At 37.5% G+C, this 18,351-nt stretch overlaps 2 protein-coding genes across 2 annotated transcripts; one reads left to right on the top strand and one right to left on the bottom strand.

The window, feature by feature from the left end:
• The first annotated feature begins 391 nt into the window (after nt 1-391).
• dennd11 (DENN domain containing 11) lies at nt 392-10,350 on the top strand. The gene is made up of 9 exons (XM_028451777.1): nt 392-1,006; nt 3,053-3,152; nt 3,257-3,415; nt 4,911-5,064; nt 5,365-5,503; nt 5,647-5,778; nt 5,856-6,006; nt 6,130-6,198; nt 7,755-10,350. Exons 1-9 carry the CDS (start codon nt 577-579, stop codon nt 7,948-7,950), a joined length of 1,530 nt encoding a protein of 509 aa, XP_028307578.1. The 5' UTR covers nt 392-576; the 3' UTR covers nt 7,951-10,350.
• A 1,112-nt stretch (nt 10,351-11,462) lies between these two features.
• On the bottom strand, nt 11,463-17,867 carry agk (acylglycerol kinase). The gene is made up of 14 exons (XM_028450017.1): nt 17,633-17,867; nt 17,511-17,550; nt 17,353-17,432; nt 15,627-15,702; nt 15,382-15,507; nt 15,177-15,271; nt 14,844-14,913; nt 14,528-14,607; nt 14,384-14,441; nt 13,067-13,214; nt 12,886-12,983; nt 12,704-12,774; nt 12,510-12,594; nt 11,463-12,415 (listed from the first exon to the last, which is right to left on the bottom strand). Exons 1-14 carry the CDS (start codon nt 17,740-17,742, stop codon nt 12,281-12,283), a joined length of 1,272 nt encoding a protein of 423 aa, XP_028305818.1. The 5' UTR covers nt 17,743-17,867; the 3' UTR covers nt 11,463-12,280.
• Between the last annotated feature and the right edge of the window lie 484 nt (nt 17,868-18,351).

Raw genomic sequence — 18,351 nt, 5'->3', positions numbered from 1 at the left:
CTATTTTTTTTTTTTTGCCATGTCATGTCTGGGGCTCCGTAATTTTGTGTGTTTTTGCAGTTGCAAATATTAAAAGAACACGAAAATTCAGCAAAGAAGAAGTGCCAGGTCATGAGCACTTGGAAAACAGAGAAAGTAAGATGTTGTTAATTCAATTTATTGGGTAAAAAAAAAGTACATTTAATAAAACAAATATCGTTTTAATTCTCAAAAAAATGCACTACTTACTTAACTAGCTCTTTTTCTCAATTGTTTCATGAATGCACTTTAAACTGACAAGCCAACATGTTTAATTGGTAACAATGGGAATGGAAAATGCACCATAATGAGGTCAGTGCATGAAAAAGTAATATAGACACGTGGGCGGAAGTATTCAACGTCATCACAACAGTGAGACAGGAGAAGGAGGAGGAGAAGAGCTGTCCGTGGATGTGACACGCTTACTAAAACACACTCAACCACTCGGACAACAGCGGGACACCATGATCCGGCTTCTGGGCTGCGTTTAGACCCCCAGACATCGGATACAATCATCGTGTCAGCCGTGTGGTCCTAGCTTTGAAGCAGCAGCTCAGCATGGTGGAGCAGTCGGACCGAGCCCCGCTACTGGACTGGGAGGAAATCCCTCCGCCGGTGCCAAACTCAGCGGCCCAGCCTCCGCCCGCACACACCGCCGCTGCTCAGCCGACCGAGAGGCGGACGACGCCCGGTGTGAGTGCGACTGGCACTGGGTGGATCAGTGGCGGCGGCGGTAGTGGTGGTGGCGGCGGCGGTGGTGTAGGTGGTGGCGGCGGCATCATCCCCTGCAACCCGACACGGAGCCTAACAGCTGTCGTAGTCAGCGAGGATGGCAGCTGTCCCCGGACCGAGCTCATAGGACACGGCTGGAAGCGGCCAGACAACCTCCTGGGATCCTTCCACTTCCCCGGACTGACAGCCAGGGACCAGTGGGAGGAAAAGGACCAGATTGTGGCCGTTTTTGTGGTCACTTTTGATACCAGATCAGGTAAGAAAGCTGATCTTTAATTCCCGTTCAAATGAAGTAATACATCCTGTGTTAAATACCTTACCACAGGGAGGGCAAACTTTACAACAAACATCTAATCTTCTGAGCAAACATGAATAATTTATATAACACCTGTCACTGATAATTCATCACTTACAGATGCTAAAAGCCACGTTGTTATAATGTTAACAATGTGAATACAAATAAATCATTATAACCAATTTAAAGAGACACAGAGACAAAAAGTGATAAATGTCCACATCCAGTAAACAAGCAGCAGCTTCTGACTGCGCATGTGCACTAAGGTCTGCTATTATTTCCCTGTCAGCTGTAAAGTCACTTTACAAACACACTATTCAACCAGGGACAGCCAATATAAAGCTGGCTTTACAGAACAGCATTCAATTCATACAGTCTATGTTCTTTATTTCATGCAGTATTACAAAAATCTAAGCTCCATCTCTTCCACTGTGGAGGAATAAACTGAAGAGTATGTATCTTTTTTATTTTGCTGCAGATTAAAAAAGGATTACTTTAGATTGATCAAATATTGAGGCAGTGATCTGACTTTTATAGATATGCACTGTGCACTATGCACTCATTTATGTGTTCATTGACCTTTTACTTTTTGCAGACTTGCATGTTCAACATGCTTCATCAAAGATGTGAACCAATGACCTTTAGCTGCAAGGCAGCATAATGCTAAGGGATTTTTTTTTTTTTACTGGATGTTTTTTTTTTAAAATTGTATCACAGTTTATATGAAGAGAATATTTGGGTATTTACCTTTTCTTTAATTATTGATTTTTACAGATGTGTTTTAGTATACAAATTAGGGGTAGACCGATATGGATTTATAAGGCCCGATACCGATTTTTTTTCCCCACCAGCCTTAACCGATGACTGATACGGACTGCCGATTTACTTGTGCCGATACTACTTTTTCTCCCTCATCTCCCTCTTTACATCATAAAAATTACACAATGATGATAACAAATTGTAGGAGTCTCAATTATTTAAAAAGGAACATTTATTGAAATTAACAAAGGTGAGGTAGAACGACAAGTAAAAAATATTTAACAAATATTATGAACAGGTGATGTAGAACAAGTAAAAAATATTTCTGCTCTCTGTAAATAATGCGGATCGGCGAACGCAGCAGCCCGCATCGGCCGATGCCGATATGAAAATGCAAAAATCGGCCGATATCTCGGTTTATCACTAATGCAAATGTTTTTTTTTTCACCTGTATTGCTACCAAGAAAGACTTGAGGCTTTTTGCTTGATAAATGTTGCGTAAAAAAATAACTATGATTGACTTTCTTTTATTTTTTGTAGAGTCGTCTTTATTTATTTAGTGATTGATGGTTGCATTTAACTTTCCTTAAAGCCACATTTCATTCTTTTATTATATAATTTACATCAAGCGTCACGTCAGGGACAGTACTGATGTAATTTTAAGTGCAAACCTTTTGCCTTAAATAAATACATATTACAAAACTGCCTAATTCATCTTCTTGCATTTGAGTCGAACAGAAAAAAGCTCAGCTGTGTTCCAAATGCTAATTAGTTTGCATTTCAAGCCTTTCAATAGCTGCTTAATAACCTGGGAGCCATACGGTGCGACAACCTTGTCATCATCATTTTTACTGTCGCACAATGCTTCCCCAGCGTGTGTGCTGCTCACTCACAGAAACAGACACACCGTAGTAGTAAGCGTTCCGTTGTTGGTTTTCATTTTTAAAATAAAATCATTAATGGCAAATAGTGGCAAATATTTTTGTTTTATATACAAAACAATAATAAAGAGAATTATAATCCACTAATTTCAGGTTCATCTTGTTTAATGCTGCTTTGTTTATCGATGAAATATAATGGCAGTAGTTGTGTCAGTGCTTCCTCCTTTTCTCTGACCTTTTATTTCCACATGATGGACTGTAACAATCAACAGGAAGTAGGCAGAATGAAAGTAGACTGTGGAAAGTGACCTCAGGGGGTGTGTGTGTGTGTGTGTGTGTGTGTGTGTGTGCGTGTGTGCGTTTGTAGGAAACATGGTGGAGTGGTGCCTGCCTCATGACATCAACTTAGACGGCGTTGAGTTCAAGTCCATGGCCAGCGGTTCTCATCGCATCACCAGTGACTTCATGTGCGTTGCTTCCACTCGTTCACCTCAGGTGGACCTCACATCACATGGTCCCTGTCAGAATCCCATGTGTTCTGTGTTTATATCTGCTGTGTGTCTCTGGGTAGATATTTCCGTAAAGGCTGTTACTTCGGCTTGGCCTGTTTTGCGAACATGCCTGTGGAGAGTGAGGTGGAGCGAGGAGCCAGGATGAAGTCTGTGGGAATTCTTTCTCCGTCCTACACGTTGCTCTACCGTTACATGCACTTCTTGGAAAACCAAGTCAGGTAAAGCATTGGTTTACGTTATCCTGACCTGCATGGCATCTTTCTTCAGTTCTTCTAATGTTTTACAGTGTTCAAATATTGAAGATCAACCTAGAGTAATCTAAAGGACATTCTTTTTTTGCTCTAGTTTGTTTATAAAAACGTATTAATATCAGGTCTGTAAAATGTGTACTGCAACCAACAGGTTTGTCTGATTTTATGTGGATGTTATGTGGTTGCATGGGTTTAAACCATTGAAATAAGTTACCGTAACAGGCTTTTTCAATTTATTCAGCATGTATATTTAAAAATCAGGTTGGCTTGAGTGAAAAGAAATAGAAGCAGTTTGACGCTTGAGCTGTCAGCTCAGTTTGGAAATCATCATTAATACTTGGGCTGCTACCTTTAAATAATTGATGCATGTTGCTGTGTAATTAATAAGAAGTAGGCTTTTAAAAAAAAAAAAAAAAAAAAAAAAAAATATATATATATATATATATATATATATATATATATAGTTTTTTTTGGCTAAAACATGTACTCAACTCCTTTCATGGCTGCACAGATATGGAAGTCCAAAACACACAGAACACCAAGCTTTGAGCCTGACAAAAAAAAAGCCCTGGATATAGACACTTGTAAACAGGAGAAAACTTTGTAAGGTTTACTGTAGGTAAATAATATAATAGGAGCATAGTTACTAAATAAAATGATGTATAAATATCTACAAATTTATGCCAGGAATGAAGTGGATAGATTAGAAAAGTAGAGTAGAAACTTAAAGAAAGTGTCTATTCGCACGGTTCCCGTACGGACAACCCCCGGTGCTATTGGTATGTGTACCGAAGTACACGTACATAGCGTGTTAGGGTGAGGTTATAACCCTATATCGCAACACATTTTATGATTAGGGCTTGGGTTAGGGTTCGACTAACCCTAGGGTTTAGTCTTAGTCGCATGACCTAAACTGGCCAAATAGGGGCGCTGCATACGGATAGAATGTTGGTATATTGATACGGCAACCGTACGGATAGCCACTGCCAACATTTAAACCAGGGGTGCCCACACCTTTTTGGCTTGCGTGCTACATTTACCACAGACAGCTCTAAGTGATCTACTGTGTTGGGGGTTATATTGGTAATAATGTTTACACTATTACAGTTTTATTTGTATAATATAAAAATACATTAATATTGAAACAGTAACTCTTAAAAACTGAGATAGATTAAAATACATTATGAAAATGTAAATCCATTCAACACAAATAGTTTGTAAAATATATAGAGTAAAAATGTCGCCTTTCCATTTCAACTCTGTGAAAGTGTCATTGTTAGCAATTTGTTTCCAGCAGCATCTCAGATCATCTCACAGTTTTGTGTCCATCACGCCCACGTGCGTGATGGACACAAAATGCCTCCACGATCGACGCATTGGGCACTGCTGGCATACACACTTGAGTTTAGATGAAGTGTTTTTCTTAGTTTGAAAGTGTAAACTGTTTGTTTTGTCCTTGTAGACATCAGCTGCAGTGTCCCGGCGAGTACTCTCCGCTCGAGGCCTTCTACGAGGATAAAAAAGCAGTTCTTCCCTCCACAGGAAATGGCCTCGTCACCGCGTGTCCCACGTGGAGTGTGACGTCGATCAACCGTTGCATGCACCCTGAAATGAAGGTTTGCACACTTCATTTCCTCCTGTGGTTTGTGAATTTATATCTGATGCTGTGATGGTTTGGCAGGTGAGCGTGTTTGTTTGCTGGGGCTTGCTAAGCTTGCATAGAGTCTTGACTTTAACCTAATAGAATATACAGTACTAGTAGACCAGGGCTTCTTCTTTCTAGTTCTTTAGCAGATCTTGTTACTTCTTGTGAAATAAGGATTTTTGTTCCTGGATAATTTTAATATTTTAGTTTGAAGTTGAAGTATTTGAACCACAATTCAAATGTTTGCTAAAATCCCTCCTGACCCCTATAGATCACCCACCCTGCTGGCTGCATGTCCCAGTTCATCCAGTTCTTCGGAGAGCAGATCATGGTGCTGTGGAAGTTTGCACTTCTCCGGAAGCGGCTCCTCATCTTCTCCCCTCCACCTGTGGGTGTGGTTTGTTACAGAGGTGAGCGGCTTAAACACACATGCCTGCACAAACACTTTTACTGTGTACTCTTTTAATTATGTTCAGAATGTAAATCTGTAAATGCACAGTGGCTGCCTGTGTCAGACTTATTAGCATATTTATCATTTCCAATTTTCCCACAGTGTATTGCTGTTGCTGCTTAGCTAACGTGTCCCTACCTGGGATTGGCGTCTCCGTGCCTGAATTGCGGCCTTTCTTCTACATCAACATTGCTGACATCACTACCCTGGAATCAGAGGTGTCATACGTGGCCTGTGAGTTCCTCTTTGGCTACAGGTTTTTACAGTCAAGGCTTTAAGGCTCTAAACATGTCCTCCTTTTTTGTTTAAAGGCACCACCGAGAAGATCTTTGAGGAGAAAAGGGAGCTGTATGACGTCTACATTGATAACCAGAATGTGAAAACTCACAGAAGCCATTTGATGCCGCTCCTCAGAGTAAATGCAGCGGATAAGGAGAAGTACAGGAAACTGACTGAGCAGAGGTAAAATTTAAATGTATTATATTGATTGTAAACCTAGTGAAATATTCATATCTCTGTTGAAGCCTTTAAGAGCGTCTTATTTTAGATTATGAGAATAATTTACACTTTTTTTTTATCCTCCAGGCAACTGTTGCTTTACTCACAAGAGGTAGAAGAAGATTGCACATCTAATGAAGAAGATCTCTTCATACTGTGAGTATCACATTTCTGTTAACCCTAAAGACATCTTTTTTTCCTTCTAGAATTAGTTTTCATGTTTGTCATACTCTGTTACAAATACAGAGTAGCCAGACTTTTATACTGCATTTCATTTGAAATAGATTTACATTTGAGAAAGTGAAAGTATAGAATATAGATTAGGATTGTGTCTTGTAGTTAAATAATAATTTAAAACAAAGTAAACAATCCATTTTTGATCAGTATTTGTTTAATTAATTAATTACTAGATATTTCAAGGGACCCCGTTTAAGGGTTCCAAGAGACCCCACATGGGGTCACGACCCCAAGGTTGAAAAACCAGGTTTTAAAAGGCTCAGAAGAAATTTCTGTTCACATTAATAATGATACAGTAGATCCAAATGTGTGGGAACCCCCATTTTTCAGAAAAATCATGATGAAATGTTCAATCCACAGATGTGTAAAGAGTACTGATATATCTTGTACTTAAGTAGAAATACTGTTACTTGATTGAAATTATACTCAAATACAAGTACAAGTAAGCCATACATAAAAAACAAATACTGTAGTTCAAGTAAAAAGTAGCTCAACTAAATAGTACTCAAAGTAAAAGTTACTAGTTACTTTCACCCCCCCACGTTTATTTTTGGTAATAAATCTTGCTACAGTTCCCTTGAATACAGTAAACATCTCATTTATAAACTTAAAAAGGAAGAGACCAAATCTACCACAATTGGAACTTAATTTATTTTACACAAAGGCATCTGTATGAACTAAAAGCTTTGTCAAAATGTACAGTTCTTTTAAAAAAAATAAAAATAAAATAGGAACACCATTGAATTCAATTCGAAATGATAAATTTTTCAGGCTGAATGAACCTCCATTTAATGCTGTTTTGACGCCGTGCATTACGTTTAATCTGGTTGGTCGCCTTTTTGTGATGCATTTGATTGTTGTCGGGTCATTTAATTTTTTTGTAGTTTCACAATATACGTTGGTCATTTTAAAATATAATAATAATTTACTCAGTAATGGTCGGGTGTAGAAATGTAACAAATTATTTTGCTTCTTTTAAAACTTACTTAAGTACAAGTAAAATAATTGATTTAGAAATATACAAAAAAATGTACAAGTACCCATAAGAGCAACTCAATTACAGTAACGTGAGTACTTGTACTCCATTACTTTCACCTCTGGCCATCCAGTTCTAATCTGTCCATCTGTCAGTGGTGTAATTGAAGAACCAACCAGACAAAACAAAGTGAAATTTTAAAAAGATCGGTCAATTTTGAAATGTCAGCAATGATATAAGAGATGGGGCTTTTTTAATTTTTGAAGCTGATCTAGAATTTGTATATTGATCCGGATCCCCTCCAAAATCTAATGGAATCTTCCATGGTGTATGGTCTATCTTTGGTTTAACTTTAACCAAAATCTGTGCAGTACTTTTCACATAATCATTTGACGAATAAATAAATAGTAATACTGCATGTTTGTTGTTTTGGTATTTCTTCTTTTGTCTGGAGTTCTGTTCCTGCTCGTGTTCACACGCCCTGTGCCACTTTCTCCAGGTTCTTCATGGAGCTGAATAACCGCATTTTCCAGACTCTATCAGAGGTCGCAGGAAGCATCGATCCCACCCTCACCGCGGAGCATGTGAGAGCCATGGGGCTGGACCCTCAGTGCGATCGCTTCTTCCTGATGGACCTCCTGGAGGTTTATGGTTACGATGTGACGCTGGTCATCGATAACCTCTGCTGCCCTTAGAAGTCCTCGCTGTTACCAAACCTGGACACAGCTTGATTATTTGTGGTCACGAGGGCTCTTCGAACACACGCTTAGACACTGGAGACACTGCTGAGGACCTGGGACTTCATCATCTGTCCCTCATGAGTGTAAAGGAATATATGTGTACAGACAGTTTCTTACAACATTGTACACAGAGAACCTTAAGCGTGCTGCTGTGGTCAGCTGTGTGTTTTCCCATTTATCGGCACCCACTCAGTATTTTTATTTTTTTTTTTTTTGACTTTGGCTGAAAATCCCTGAAACACTGGATAAAAAAAAAAGTTTTCATAAAGACTGACCAACCAACACTGGAGGATGACTGTTCAATGATTGTTCAGTGTTGCCTATGACTGAAGAATACACTAATACATGGAGAAACATTCTTTTTTTGTGTTTCAAATACTTTGTTTGACAGTAATTGTGTATGTTTTTTGTTTTTTTTTTTACTTTATCTGTAAGCGTTTAGAACATTTCATTTGCCTTTCAGAAGAAAAGCAACACAATTTTTTTTTTTTTTTTTTTGCTGAACATTATTTTTCAAGTGTAATGAACACCAGAATTTTCCTTTTTTTGTATCAACACTAAATTAAGTTTAGGATTAAATCATGTTTGTTTAACATGGAGGTGAATGAGAACGGGGATGTTTGCTATAAACACTACAAAGTTCTGGTGACGGATACTGAATATTTGGAGTTTTCTCTCGATGTCGCACTTGGTTGATGAATTTTCAATGAATGTGATCCTGTAACACTGACTTAATATGAATGGTGCACTATGTCTACCACTGGACTGTTTCCTCATGACTGTATCTTTTTGTATGCTGTCTTTGATTTTTATAGTCAGGTAAAAAGAAACTGTATGGCATCAGGTTAAAGATGTTTTTTTTTGTTTGTTATTTAACCACTATTACTTCAACAGTAAAATACATAACTTCTGTTGAAGAGTTGTTTTGCAGCACACTGTCGGATGCATGACAAAGATCTCTGTGTCCTCCTTTTTGGGGGTCTGTTGGTATCCAGACAGAAGTTTAACTCCTCCCTGAGAGGAAGACTACAGACACAGACCCATACAGACACGGTCTGTTTAAGCTGAGGTTTTCTCAGTCAGTTCATCGCAGTCACATTGAATTAAAGCAGTTTTAGACATAAGAAAACTGTCTCTTCTGCACCCCACGGGGAGACGGCTTTTCACTCCATCACGCTGCCGATCATCATGATCCTTTGTTCCATGTTGGAACACACCGAGCAGTTTCTTTTTTTTTTTTTATAAAACCTTGTATAGGTTTGAGGTGATGGGTTTTCAACATTCCCACACCTTTTAAAACACACGGTGCAAGCGAAAACATTAAGTACCTGTATTTGTTTTTCCCTTTTCAAAACCTTTTTAATTCTGTAGTCGTTTTAAGTCCACATTTAATTTTTTTTTTTTGAGACAAAAGTAGCAATGTGGTAAAATATGTTGAAAATGTTAGTTGAAAACGCCTTGTTAAAAGCAAAAGGTAAAATCTCTCCAAATAAACATGATGTCCAGCAGTGTCCTATACAATATTCACTCTCCTGGGTCTAATGTTTTGAAAGAAAAAAAAAAATCTTTATTTTTCTAAGAATTTTAAAGCACATCCTGTTTTTCTTCCTTTAAAATTTTAGGCATTTTTCCTAAAGTGTGAAATGAAAAAAGAAAAACTGCTTTTATGTTAGATTTTCTACCAGTTTCATTGTACCAGTACTTTATAATTATAATAAATCCATCTCTAGGACAAGAGTTTTTATAATAAACTAGTTCTAACCCCTTCAACAAAATCCCCCAAGATTGTCATTTTAAACAAATATTTAATATCAAAGAAATAAGTAGTTTGTTTTTTTTTGTTTTTTAAATGGGGCCTTAAGAATGACATGACTTTCGCACACTTACCACAGCTGAGTGAACGACTAATTTATGTCACTACGTCATTGTTTGCTCAAAGATTAACAGCGTTGTTATATAATTTCAATTGAAACCTGTTGACTCTGCCTGGCCTACTTTTCCACCCTTTGCCACTAACAAGAATTGCTGTTTAAGATGTTCGTTAAATGTAACCAGGAATGTACACACACACACACACCACTGTACAAAATGCCTTCTTCATGGTAACACACACACGACTCTTGGCAGCAACTGTTAAACAAATATTCACTCTGAATGTCAAAGACGTGCTCACATGCAGCAGCACATCCACGGTGTAACCTGTGTCGTTCCAGCTTTAACTGAACTAAAGAGCATTCATGAAAACGAGTCTTCATCTCCACCAAATCAGTGACGCACACCTCGACTCGGCCGCATGAGCTACTGTCAGATTCATTGTACTGCCATTGTAAAACAATAAACTGTCACAGGTGTTCACATGTTGTGATCTTGTCCATCACTGACTCTTCAAACACTGCAGTGTGTAAGAACAGCAAGTATTCAGCCCAAAAATAACAAGGTCATAAGATTTGAAGTGTCTGATATTTGCCATAAAATATAATACAGGTTGACATCAGCGTTGGTTCTTCCACCGATATTGAAAAAACCTATTTGTGCTTTTGCTTGAAACAACAGATTTAAAATGGATATGGCATTTTTCTCTCATTAAAGTTGAATAAGAATTCATATTCTGCACATATGTTGATATTATACAGTGAGGAATCACATTAAAAGTAAACTGTGTATTTATTGGTATCGGTAAATGTCGGAAATTTAGTGTTGGGTAGTATTGGCATTACGAGCATCCATAATGGTTTCATTTATTCAGACGACTTTTTTTCAGGAAATTTACTTTAACCTCTTGACAAGTTTCAACTGACAACTGTCAGTCATCCTCAGAGGCGTCCGCTTATCACTTTGATGTGTATTTATAAGTTCTTTCTGTAAGGGAGAGTAAAACAAACGTTCCCTCATCCCTGTTGATATTGAAGCTCCGCTTCCTGATCTAGTTAGCCACGCCCAGAAAGAACTCATAAGAACACATCAAAGCGATCAGCAGACGCCTCTGAGGAAGACTGACAGTTGGCCTAACATAGTAGGAGATTCAAGTAATTTTCCTGAAAAAATGTTTTTGGAATAAATAAAACCATAACATATTGTTTAAAAAAGAAGACAAAATGAACTTGCTGGAATTATCCATGATTAAGATAAAATCTTAAATATTTCATAACTACACGACTAGTACTGGAAGCATATTTTAGGTTTGCATATTTGCTAAAGCTATAATTAGCATTTTATTTGCAAACGTAGGGCGCAGTGGGTTAAAGTTGACTTTTTTCGGCTCAAACGCGTTACTTTGCCGAGTTAAGGTTGAGAAAATCTGAATCCATCCCAACACCTGCTAAATCTACACTGCGTAATTTTATATCAAACGCTGAATAACAAAAAAGGAAGGCTCCTCAATCAGAATCAGAATCATCTTTATTTGCCAAGTGTATGTTGTACACACGAGGAATTTGACTCGGTCAATGAAGGATAAGCACTTTTTGTTGTTTATAAAACCAAGTATAACTAACATATACAGTATGTATGTACATCACTGACAATGTTCAAGTGATACATTTTTGTTAAACACAAGAATTTTGTGAGAGTTTAATAAAATTGCATAATTTTAAAAGAATGAGGAGCTCATTTGTGGCTTTGCAATTAAAAATGACCTCAGTTAGCATGGAGTTTTATTAAATTTGTAAAATTGAACCAACTGAAATATCTAAATCATTTGGTAATTACCACAGCACAATTATTATTTTCCTTTGTCATCTTTGCCTTCTCCTCCAGGCCAAGTTGGATGGTTTAAAGGGCCAGATTTGGCCCCCGGGCCTCGACTTTGACACGTGTCCTAAACCAAACACACAGAGAGCATCCAAAGCCATCTGTCAGATCAGACTCACTAATCAGCAACACATCCCTACAATAATCTGGATTTATTTTCTTACATTGACCTACTCTTCATTCCTTAATAGTCAAAAGCTTTAATTCCATTGTGTTCCTCATTTAAATATTCCATCTGTTTATATAGTACAGAAATCCTTTTTATTTAACACGTTTCTCAGCATAAAATATGATGACATACGTAAACCGTTTAGTAAACACTGTAAGACAACCTGTATGTTGGTCACTGGATACAAAAATGTGTTCACTCAGTAATTAAGTCATTTAAAAGTAACGTCCATAAATGAGAGAAAATACAGACAAAGCAAATCATTTGAACATGATAAAGTGGAGCCTCTTCTGAAGTTAATATTCAGATCCTCTGCTCTTTTCTTCTCTTGCTTTTCCCACTTGTCAACGCACTCAATGTTTCCCCTCATTGCGTCTGTGAGAGGAGCTCCTCCCTGCGCTCAGCGCTGATGAAAAAGCTAAGTTTCCGTGGTAACAGCCTGACCTCCACAGGCATGGCTTCATACTCTTCGTTGTCGATGTTGTAGAAGCCGGAGGCTCCCTGCAGGGTCCAAGCACACAGTAAAGACAGAAAACACTTTAGAAAGTGACGAGCAGACAGTGAATCATGATCAACCCATCGCAAGGATTCTGACCTCTGGTAGTTGCAGACGACAAGCACTGGCTTCCAGTTTTGTCGATGTTTTTGTGAATACAGTTGGATCCTTTTCTTTATTGTTCCTAAAAAAAAGATGCAAATACAAAAGTAATGTGCAATTAAAAGTCAGCCTAATGGCAAAGACGGAAACTTCCTGTGCACTAAGAATAAATCAAAAATGCAAACACTGACCCGACAGTAATAAACTCGCCCACTGTGAAGTCGTTGGGCTCCGCACAGATCATCAGGGAGTCATTACCTCTCTGCAGTTTAACGATCAGAGAGAGAAGCAAAGTCAATTTAGCTCCTGGTCTAATCCTGACTCCATTAAACCACTTGCAGTTTTACAGTTGAGCGTTGTAATGTGTACTGACCCTCTGCACAGGGTTCTTGTTGTGTGTTTGAATAAAGAGTTCTAATGTGGACAGCTGCTTCTCCTCCCACTTTTCTGGCTCTTCCACTTTTGGAGGCTCTAAATAATCACAAACGTCACAAACAACTGGAACGTGAACTCAGATTAGAGGTGAAAGTATGGTTTGGATCCTCCACTCTCACCCTCAGCTGGGGGGTTCCAGTAGTTCTTCAGCCTGCGGATGATGCGACGCAGCAGGTCTGGCCTGGGGGGCTTCTGAGGGGAGGAGTCGAGGGGTCTCAGGCTGGGGGCCAAATAGGATACGGTAACGTCTCGGACCAGAGGCCACTCCTGGAACAGTTGGAGTAGGTTAAGTGACTCTCTACTGCAAATATTGATCGTCTTGAACGCTTTGCTTTTTGACGCTTCCTTCATTGTCAATGTTTAACATTACATTCTTAAATCTAATTATTTGTTTCAATACAACTGTTAATTGTAACAATCCACTTTTAGTGGATCATGATCAAATGATGCAAGTTGCTCTAATCATTAAATATTAAAAGTCAAAGCAGTTGCTTATGATCCTTTGCCTAAAAAATGCCTCCTGAAATCATGAGATTTGCACAAACACTATCAACAGAGATCTCCTTAGCTGAGCTCAACCTCAATAGAGAAAAAGCTGCTGAACATGATTAGTTCCACACATTTGGTGGCATTTTGATAGTCATTGAGCACAACTGACTTTAAAATTACTTTACAAGTACTTAAAGCTACTTAACCACAACAATCAATATTTTGCATTAAAAACAGGTACAGTTTTTAAATTACATTTTCATTAAAAAAAAAAAAACATTCAAAACACTGCCAAAGTAACATTTTGGGTGTTTTCACAGATTTGAAGTTATTGATAAAACAATGGCAGATGTTGATGTTGTGGCTTCCAAGGAAACACCAAATAACGGTGGAAATCGGAGTGAGCGTAAATCAGATTGAACGTGATAAATAAAGGAGGACAAAGGACCGTCTGGTGAGGAAAGGCAAGAAATCAAAGAATGGCCATCTTTGCGTTCTTCTTCAGGACTCCAAATCCCACAATGCACTGGGCAAGTCACCGACCATTTGTTAACAACCTGTTTGTTTATGGTGAAGTCAAACAAACTCTTGAGCTGCAATTTTTACAGACAATATTTGTTTGTCAGTAAATCTTCATGAGAGGATTTAGGAGAACTTTTAGACGACATACAGGTACATTAAAATTATGTGATTTTTATTGTGGTTTCATATATTTATTTTTAGCACTTTGAGATTCATTAATGTGAAGTGCACAACAAATAAAATGCATTAGTATTATTACGATGTTGCTAAGCATCTCTAACGGGAGAAATCCTGATGGCTGACAAGCTTCTCAAAGTTTAAATCTCATGACTTTAGAAAAAGTTCAATCACATGGCTCATGCGATTTTCCCTAAATCACACATTCTGATGTTTTAAACATTTTTATGATAGAACCCCCACCTCACCTTCAGAGTGCTGAACCAATGTGCAGCACTGGATTTTAGTGGTCCCAGGTACCAATATCTGTGGATAATCATCAGAAACAGTGATATTTAACAGGTAATAAGAGAAAAAAATGTAACAAATAGTTGCAGTGTGAATTTGCTTACTTGCTTATTGTTGCCGCGACATCCCTAAACGCACCCCAACGCAGCCCCATCAAAGCAAAGACTGGCTGATCTTTGTCTCCCTACAGAAACAATCACAATTCTAACTTACAGTACACAACAATTTCAATCTTGGTTTTTTTTTTTTAAAACCTCATAAGAAACATAAGAAAATGAAAATAGTTTCTTCAAAAAAAGTCACTGATTGAAAGCAAATATGTACATAATCTCAGTATATAATTGTTCTTGAGTTGTTTAAAAAGTTAAAAAAAATAGATGTATTTATATTTAGGCAAAAAGGAAAATAAATGTGTCTTACTTTGATTTGTAACACATCCAGATGGATGGTTTCTCCCTTAAGAATGGACAAGGTCGCTGATGTAATGTTTCTGAAAAATGAAAAACAATGATTTAAAAAACTGAAAAATATAGAATAGAACAAATGTAAAGGCAGATGTGGAAAACAACATTTAATAATCACTATTTTCCACTAGTTGTCAGTGAATGAACAATGAATAAAAGTAGAGGAGAAAAGGCTTAATGTGTGAAAACTGTTCTATAGCCTAAGAATCATTGTTTTTCTTTCAACTTGTGTTTCAAATCTGTGCTCACCAGTACAGTGAGTGGTGCACCAGTTTAAAATATCACTTACTTGACCTTGTTGTCAGTAGAGAGGTGAAGACTCGGACTCAAAGAATTTTGAGCACCCAGTGGAATGAAACCAATTGGTGTGTTACTGAAAGTGTCCTGTGGTTGAATACAATAAAATTCTGCATTTATTTTTGCTTTGTGAGAAAATTTTTTAAAAAAAACACACACAAAAAACTCATATTCCCAAATGACTGTGTAATACTTACATAATCTGGCCTCCGCAGTAAACCAGTGACGACCTCCTGTAAGGTACCGTCTCCTCCAGCCACGATGAGCATATCTGTTTGTTCCATGAACTCCATCAGCTTTTTTGCTTGGCCTTCATAGTCGGTCTGTTAAACAGCATAAAGTATATTATCTACACGTGATTGCAGGTTCTCATGCTTGACGTTCCGCTCAGCATTAAATCACTCATCCAAGCAAAAAAAAAAAAAACATTAAATAATATCACCTTAACCACAGTGATCTCCACTCCTGCTAGGTGTAGAATAGGAGCAGCATTCTTCTCAAATAGGTTGTTAGCTTTCCTGTACATTTAAGACAGTTTGTGTTAAGGCAAAAATAGATAGATAGATAGATAGATAGATAGATAGATAGATAGATAGATAGATAGATAACTTCACACACAAACTGTGTAACAGATTATGAAATAAGGTGTTGTGATGTGATGGCAATACAATTGTAATGCAGGGTATTTTTCAGATTTTTGTGTTATTTTTTTAAACCATTAATAGTACAGAAGCAAAAGTTAAAGCTGCAAAGTTGAGTGTTGGCTGATATGGATATTGATCCGATATCAACAAGAACAATACATACTTTTATTGCTCATATTGGACCGATATCGATATCATTATCGGATCGGGACACCCCCCAGTGCTGAGCGATATGGACCAAAACTCATGCGATATACAATATAAATCTCTATAATTTTATTTCAAATGAAGTTTGACTGGATTAAATTTGCTGATGCAAAATGCCACTCAGGCACATTTATTAACAAACAGCTGCACAGTATGTGCCATTTTTTTTGGCTTTTTCACCTTTACGAGACAGCACTTGTGAGTAAGTGAATTCTGTAGTGTGGCTTGTTTAGGGGAAAGGTCTGGGTTAGGACGCACTCAGCAATCCATCTAACTGTGCATTTCATGCTGTTCTGAGATGTAGTGAAAGCAGCGACTCATAAAAGAAGTATTTTTTTTTTAATTATTATTACAAAACAGGCTATAAAATAAAAAATATATAGTTATAGGTGATATTGTGATTTTCTCTATCGCTAAAATAGAAAATCACGATATATCTTGAATCTCGATATATTGCCCAGGCCTAATGGCAATACAACGGTAATGCAGGCTAAGAGGTAGAAATTTGGAGGTTCATTGTCCGGTGCTATTTTACAGCTTTCAGTCAACCAATAATAATAGAAAGTGTCTGGAAGTACGTTAAACGTAGCCATAGCCCCCGGGACTATAGATACAATTCCGGAGTTCTTCTACATAAGCGCAATGTGCTTGTGTTACCACCACTGTGGGAGGATAGTAGATTGGTCTAAGGCGCCACACTCACCGCTGACGTGGGTTTGAATCCCACAATTGACATTTTTTTCCCTTCATTTTAACATATTTAAGACGGCAAATTTCAACTTTAAAAATACATTTCTGACAAAAAAATAAACATTTTAGGGTTAGGGATAGAGTTAGGGTTAGCTAAAAAATAAATATGAGCTAAAACACAAATGAGTAACGTGGTGTACCTAATACGTGACCTAAACTGGCCAATGAGGGGTGCTGCGTATCCATAGAGTGGCTGTTTACGGATAAGATTAATGTACCCTTACCCACGGCCATAATAATACAGAAGCAAAAGTTAAAGCTCCAACATTGAGTATTGGCTGATATTGACATTGAGCCGATATCAGCATGAATAGTACATACTTTTATGCTGATATTGGACCGATATCCGATATCAATATCGGATCGGTACACCCCCTAACATTTAATAAATAAAAATCCACCAATCCATCACATTTTTGTCATCAGACAAACTTCAGCTATCCTAAAACTGATGGGATTTTAGTTCTGGTTTAAACTAAAAAAGACACCTTTTATCACCCATTAAATACTGGAAATATCCCTAGAGCTCACTTAGACTTAGTTTTATTCATGGATTCATTTCCTTACCCACTGCAAGCTGCAGGATTTAAAATGACTGTAGCTTTCCTCAATCGTTCCTGTGGGGCGATCTCCTGACGCCCAAATTCCTGCCACGGATCATTAAAATGAGGATAACACTCACACAGTGAACAATTTTACAATAAATATGCGTGAATGAGTCTCACCCTGGCTACAAGACAAGCCTCTCTGCGTAGAAGACTGTCACTGAATACACAGAAAATGCGTGAATAAAGAGCATAGGTCTGTGTGATGTCTGTGAACATGGATTAAAAACGGATAAACCCACCTGTGTTTACCATAGAGCCAGTAACCTCCATAAGACAACACGCACACCGCAAATGTGGATTTCTTCCAGTTATTCCGTAAAGTCCGGAACACCTTCACAACCCGAGCCATGATAGAAAACCCACACTTTAGTCTATTTCATTGTAAAGTGAGTTTATGGCAAGAGTTTTAAAAACCTCGGTCAACCATTTCTAATCTGTCAAAGGCAGGCATGGACGCGCTGTGTAACGTTAATACGGTACGGAGAAAACCGGAAAGAGCTGATAATGGTTCCACATAGGTTTATTAAAATTATGCATTAAATAAAATTAATAAACTTGAGAAAAATCCATTCATTGGATGTGATTTTATGAGAAACATATATAAATATATATATAAACTATGAAAAACGTTGCAATGTACCAAATAAAATCACGTTTTGCGTGAAAGCACTGTTAAACTACATTTCCCATTAGGCTTAAAATTCTAGTACCCAAAAAAGGTGCCTGAAAAGATGTAACCAAAAGTGTCACGACCTAATCTTTTCACTTGTATGTTATATTTTGTTGTAATGTAAACTGTTGTAAGTGATAATTTGTGTCCAATAAATAAATAAATAATAAAATTTAAAAAAATATTGCAAAATTATTACTATTTACTATTATTTACTACTATTTTACGGGAGTTCGTGTACTATTTTAGAGGTTGAAATACTATTTTAAAAGAATTAGAAATTTATGT

This window comes from Gouania willdenowi, chromosome 6, assembly GCF_900634775.1.
Source record: "Gouania willdenowi chromosome 6, fGouWil2.1, whole genome shotgun sequence".
In the NCBI taxonomy this organism is placed as follows: domain Eukaryota; kingdom Metazoa; phylum Chordata; class Actinopteri; order Blenniiformes; family Gobiesocidae; genus Gouania; species Gouania willdenowi.
This window is presented reverse-complemented; position numbering and strand designations above follow the sequence as displayed.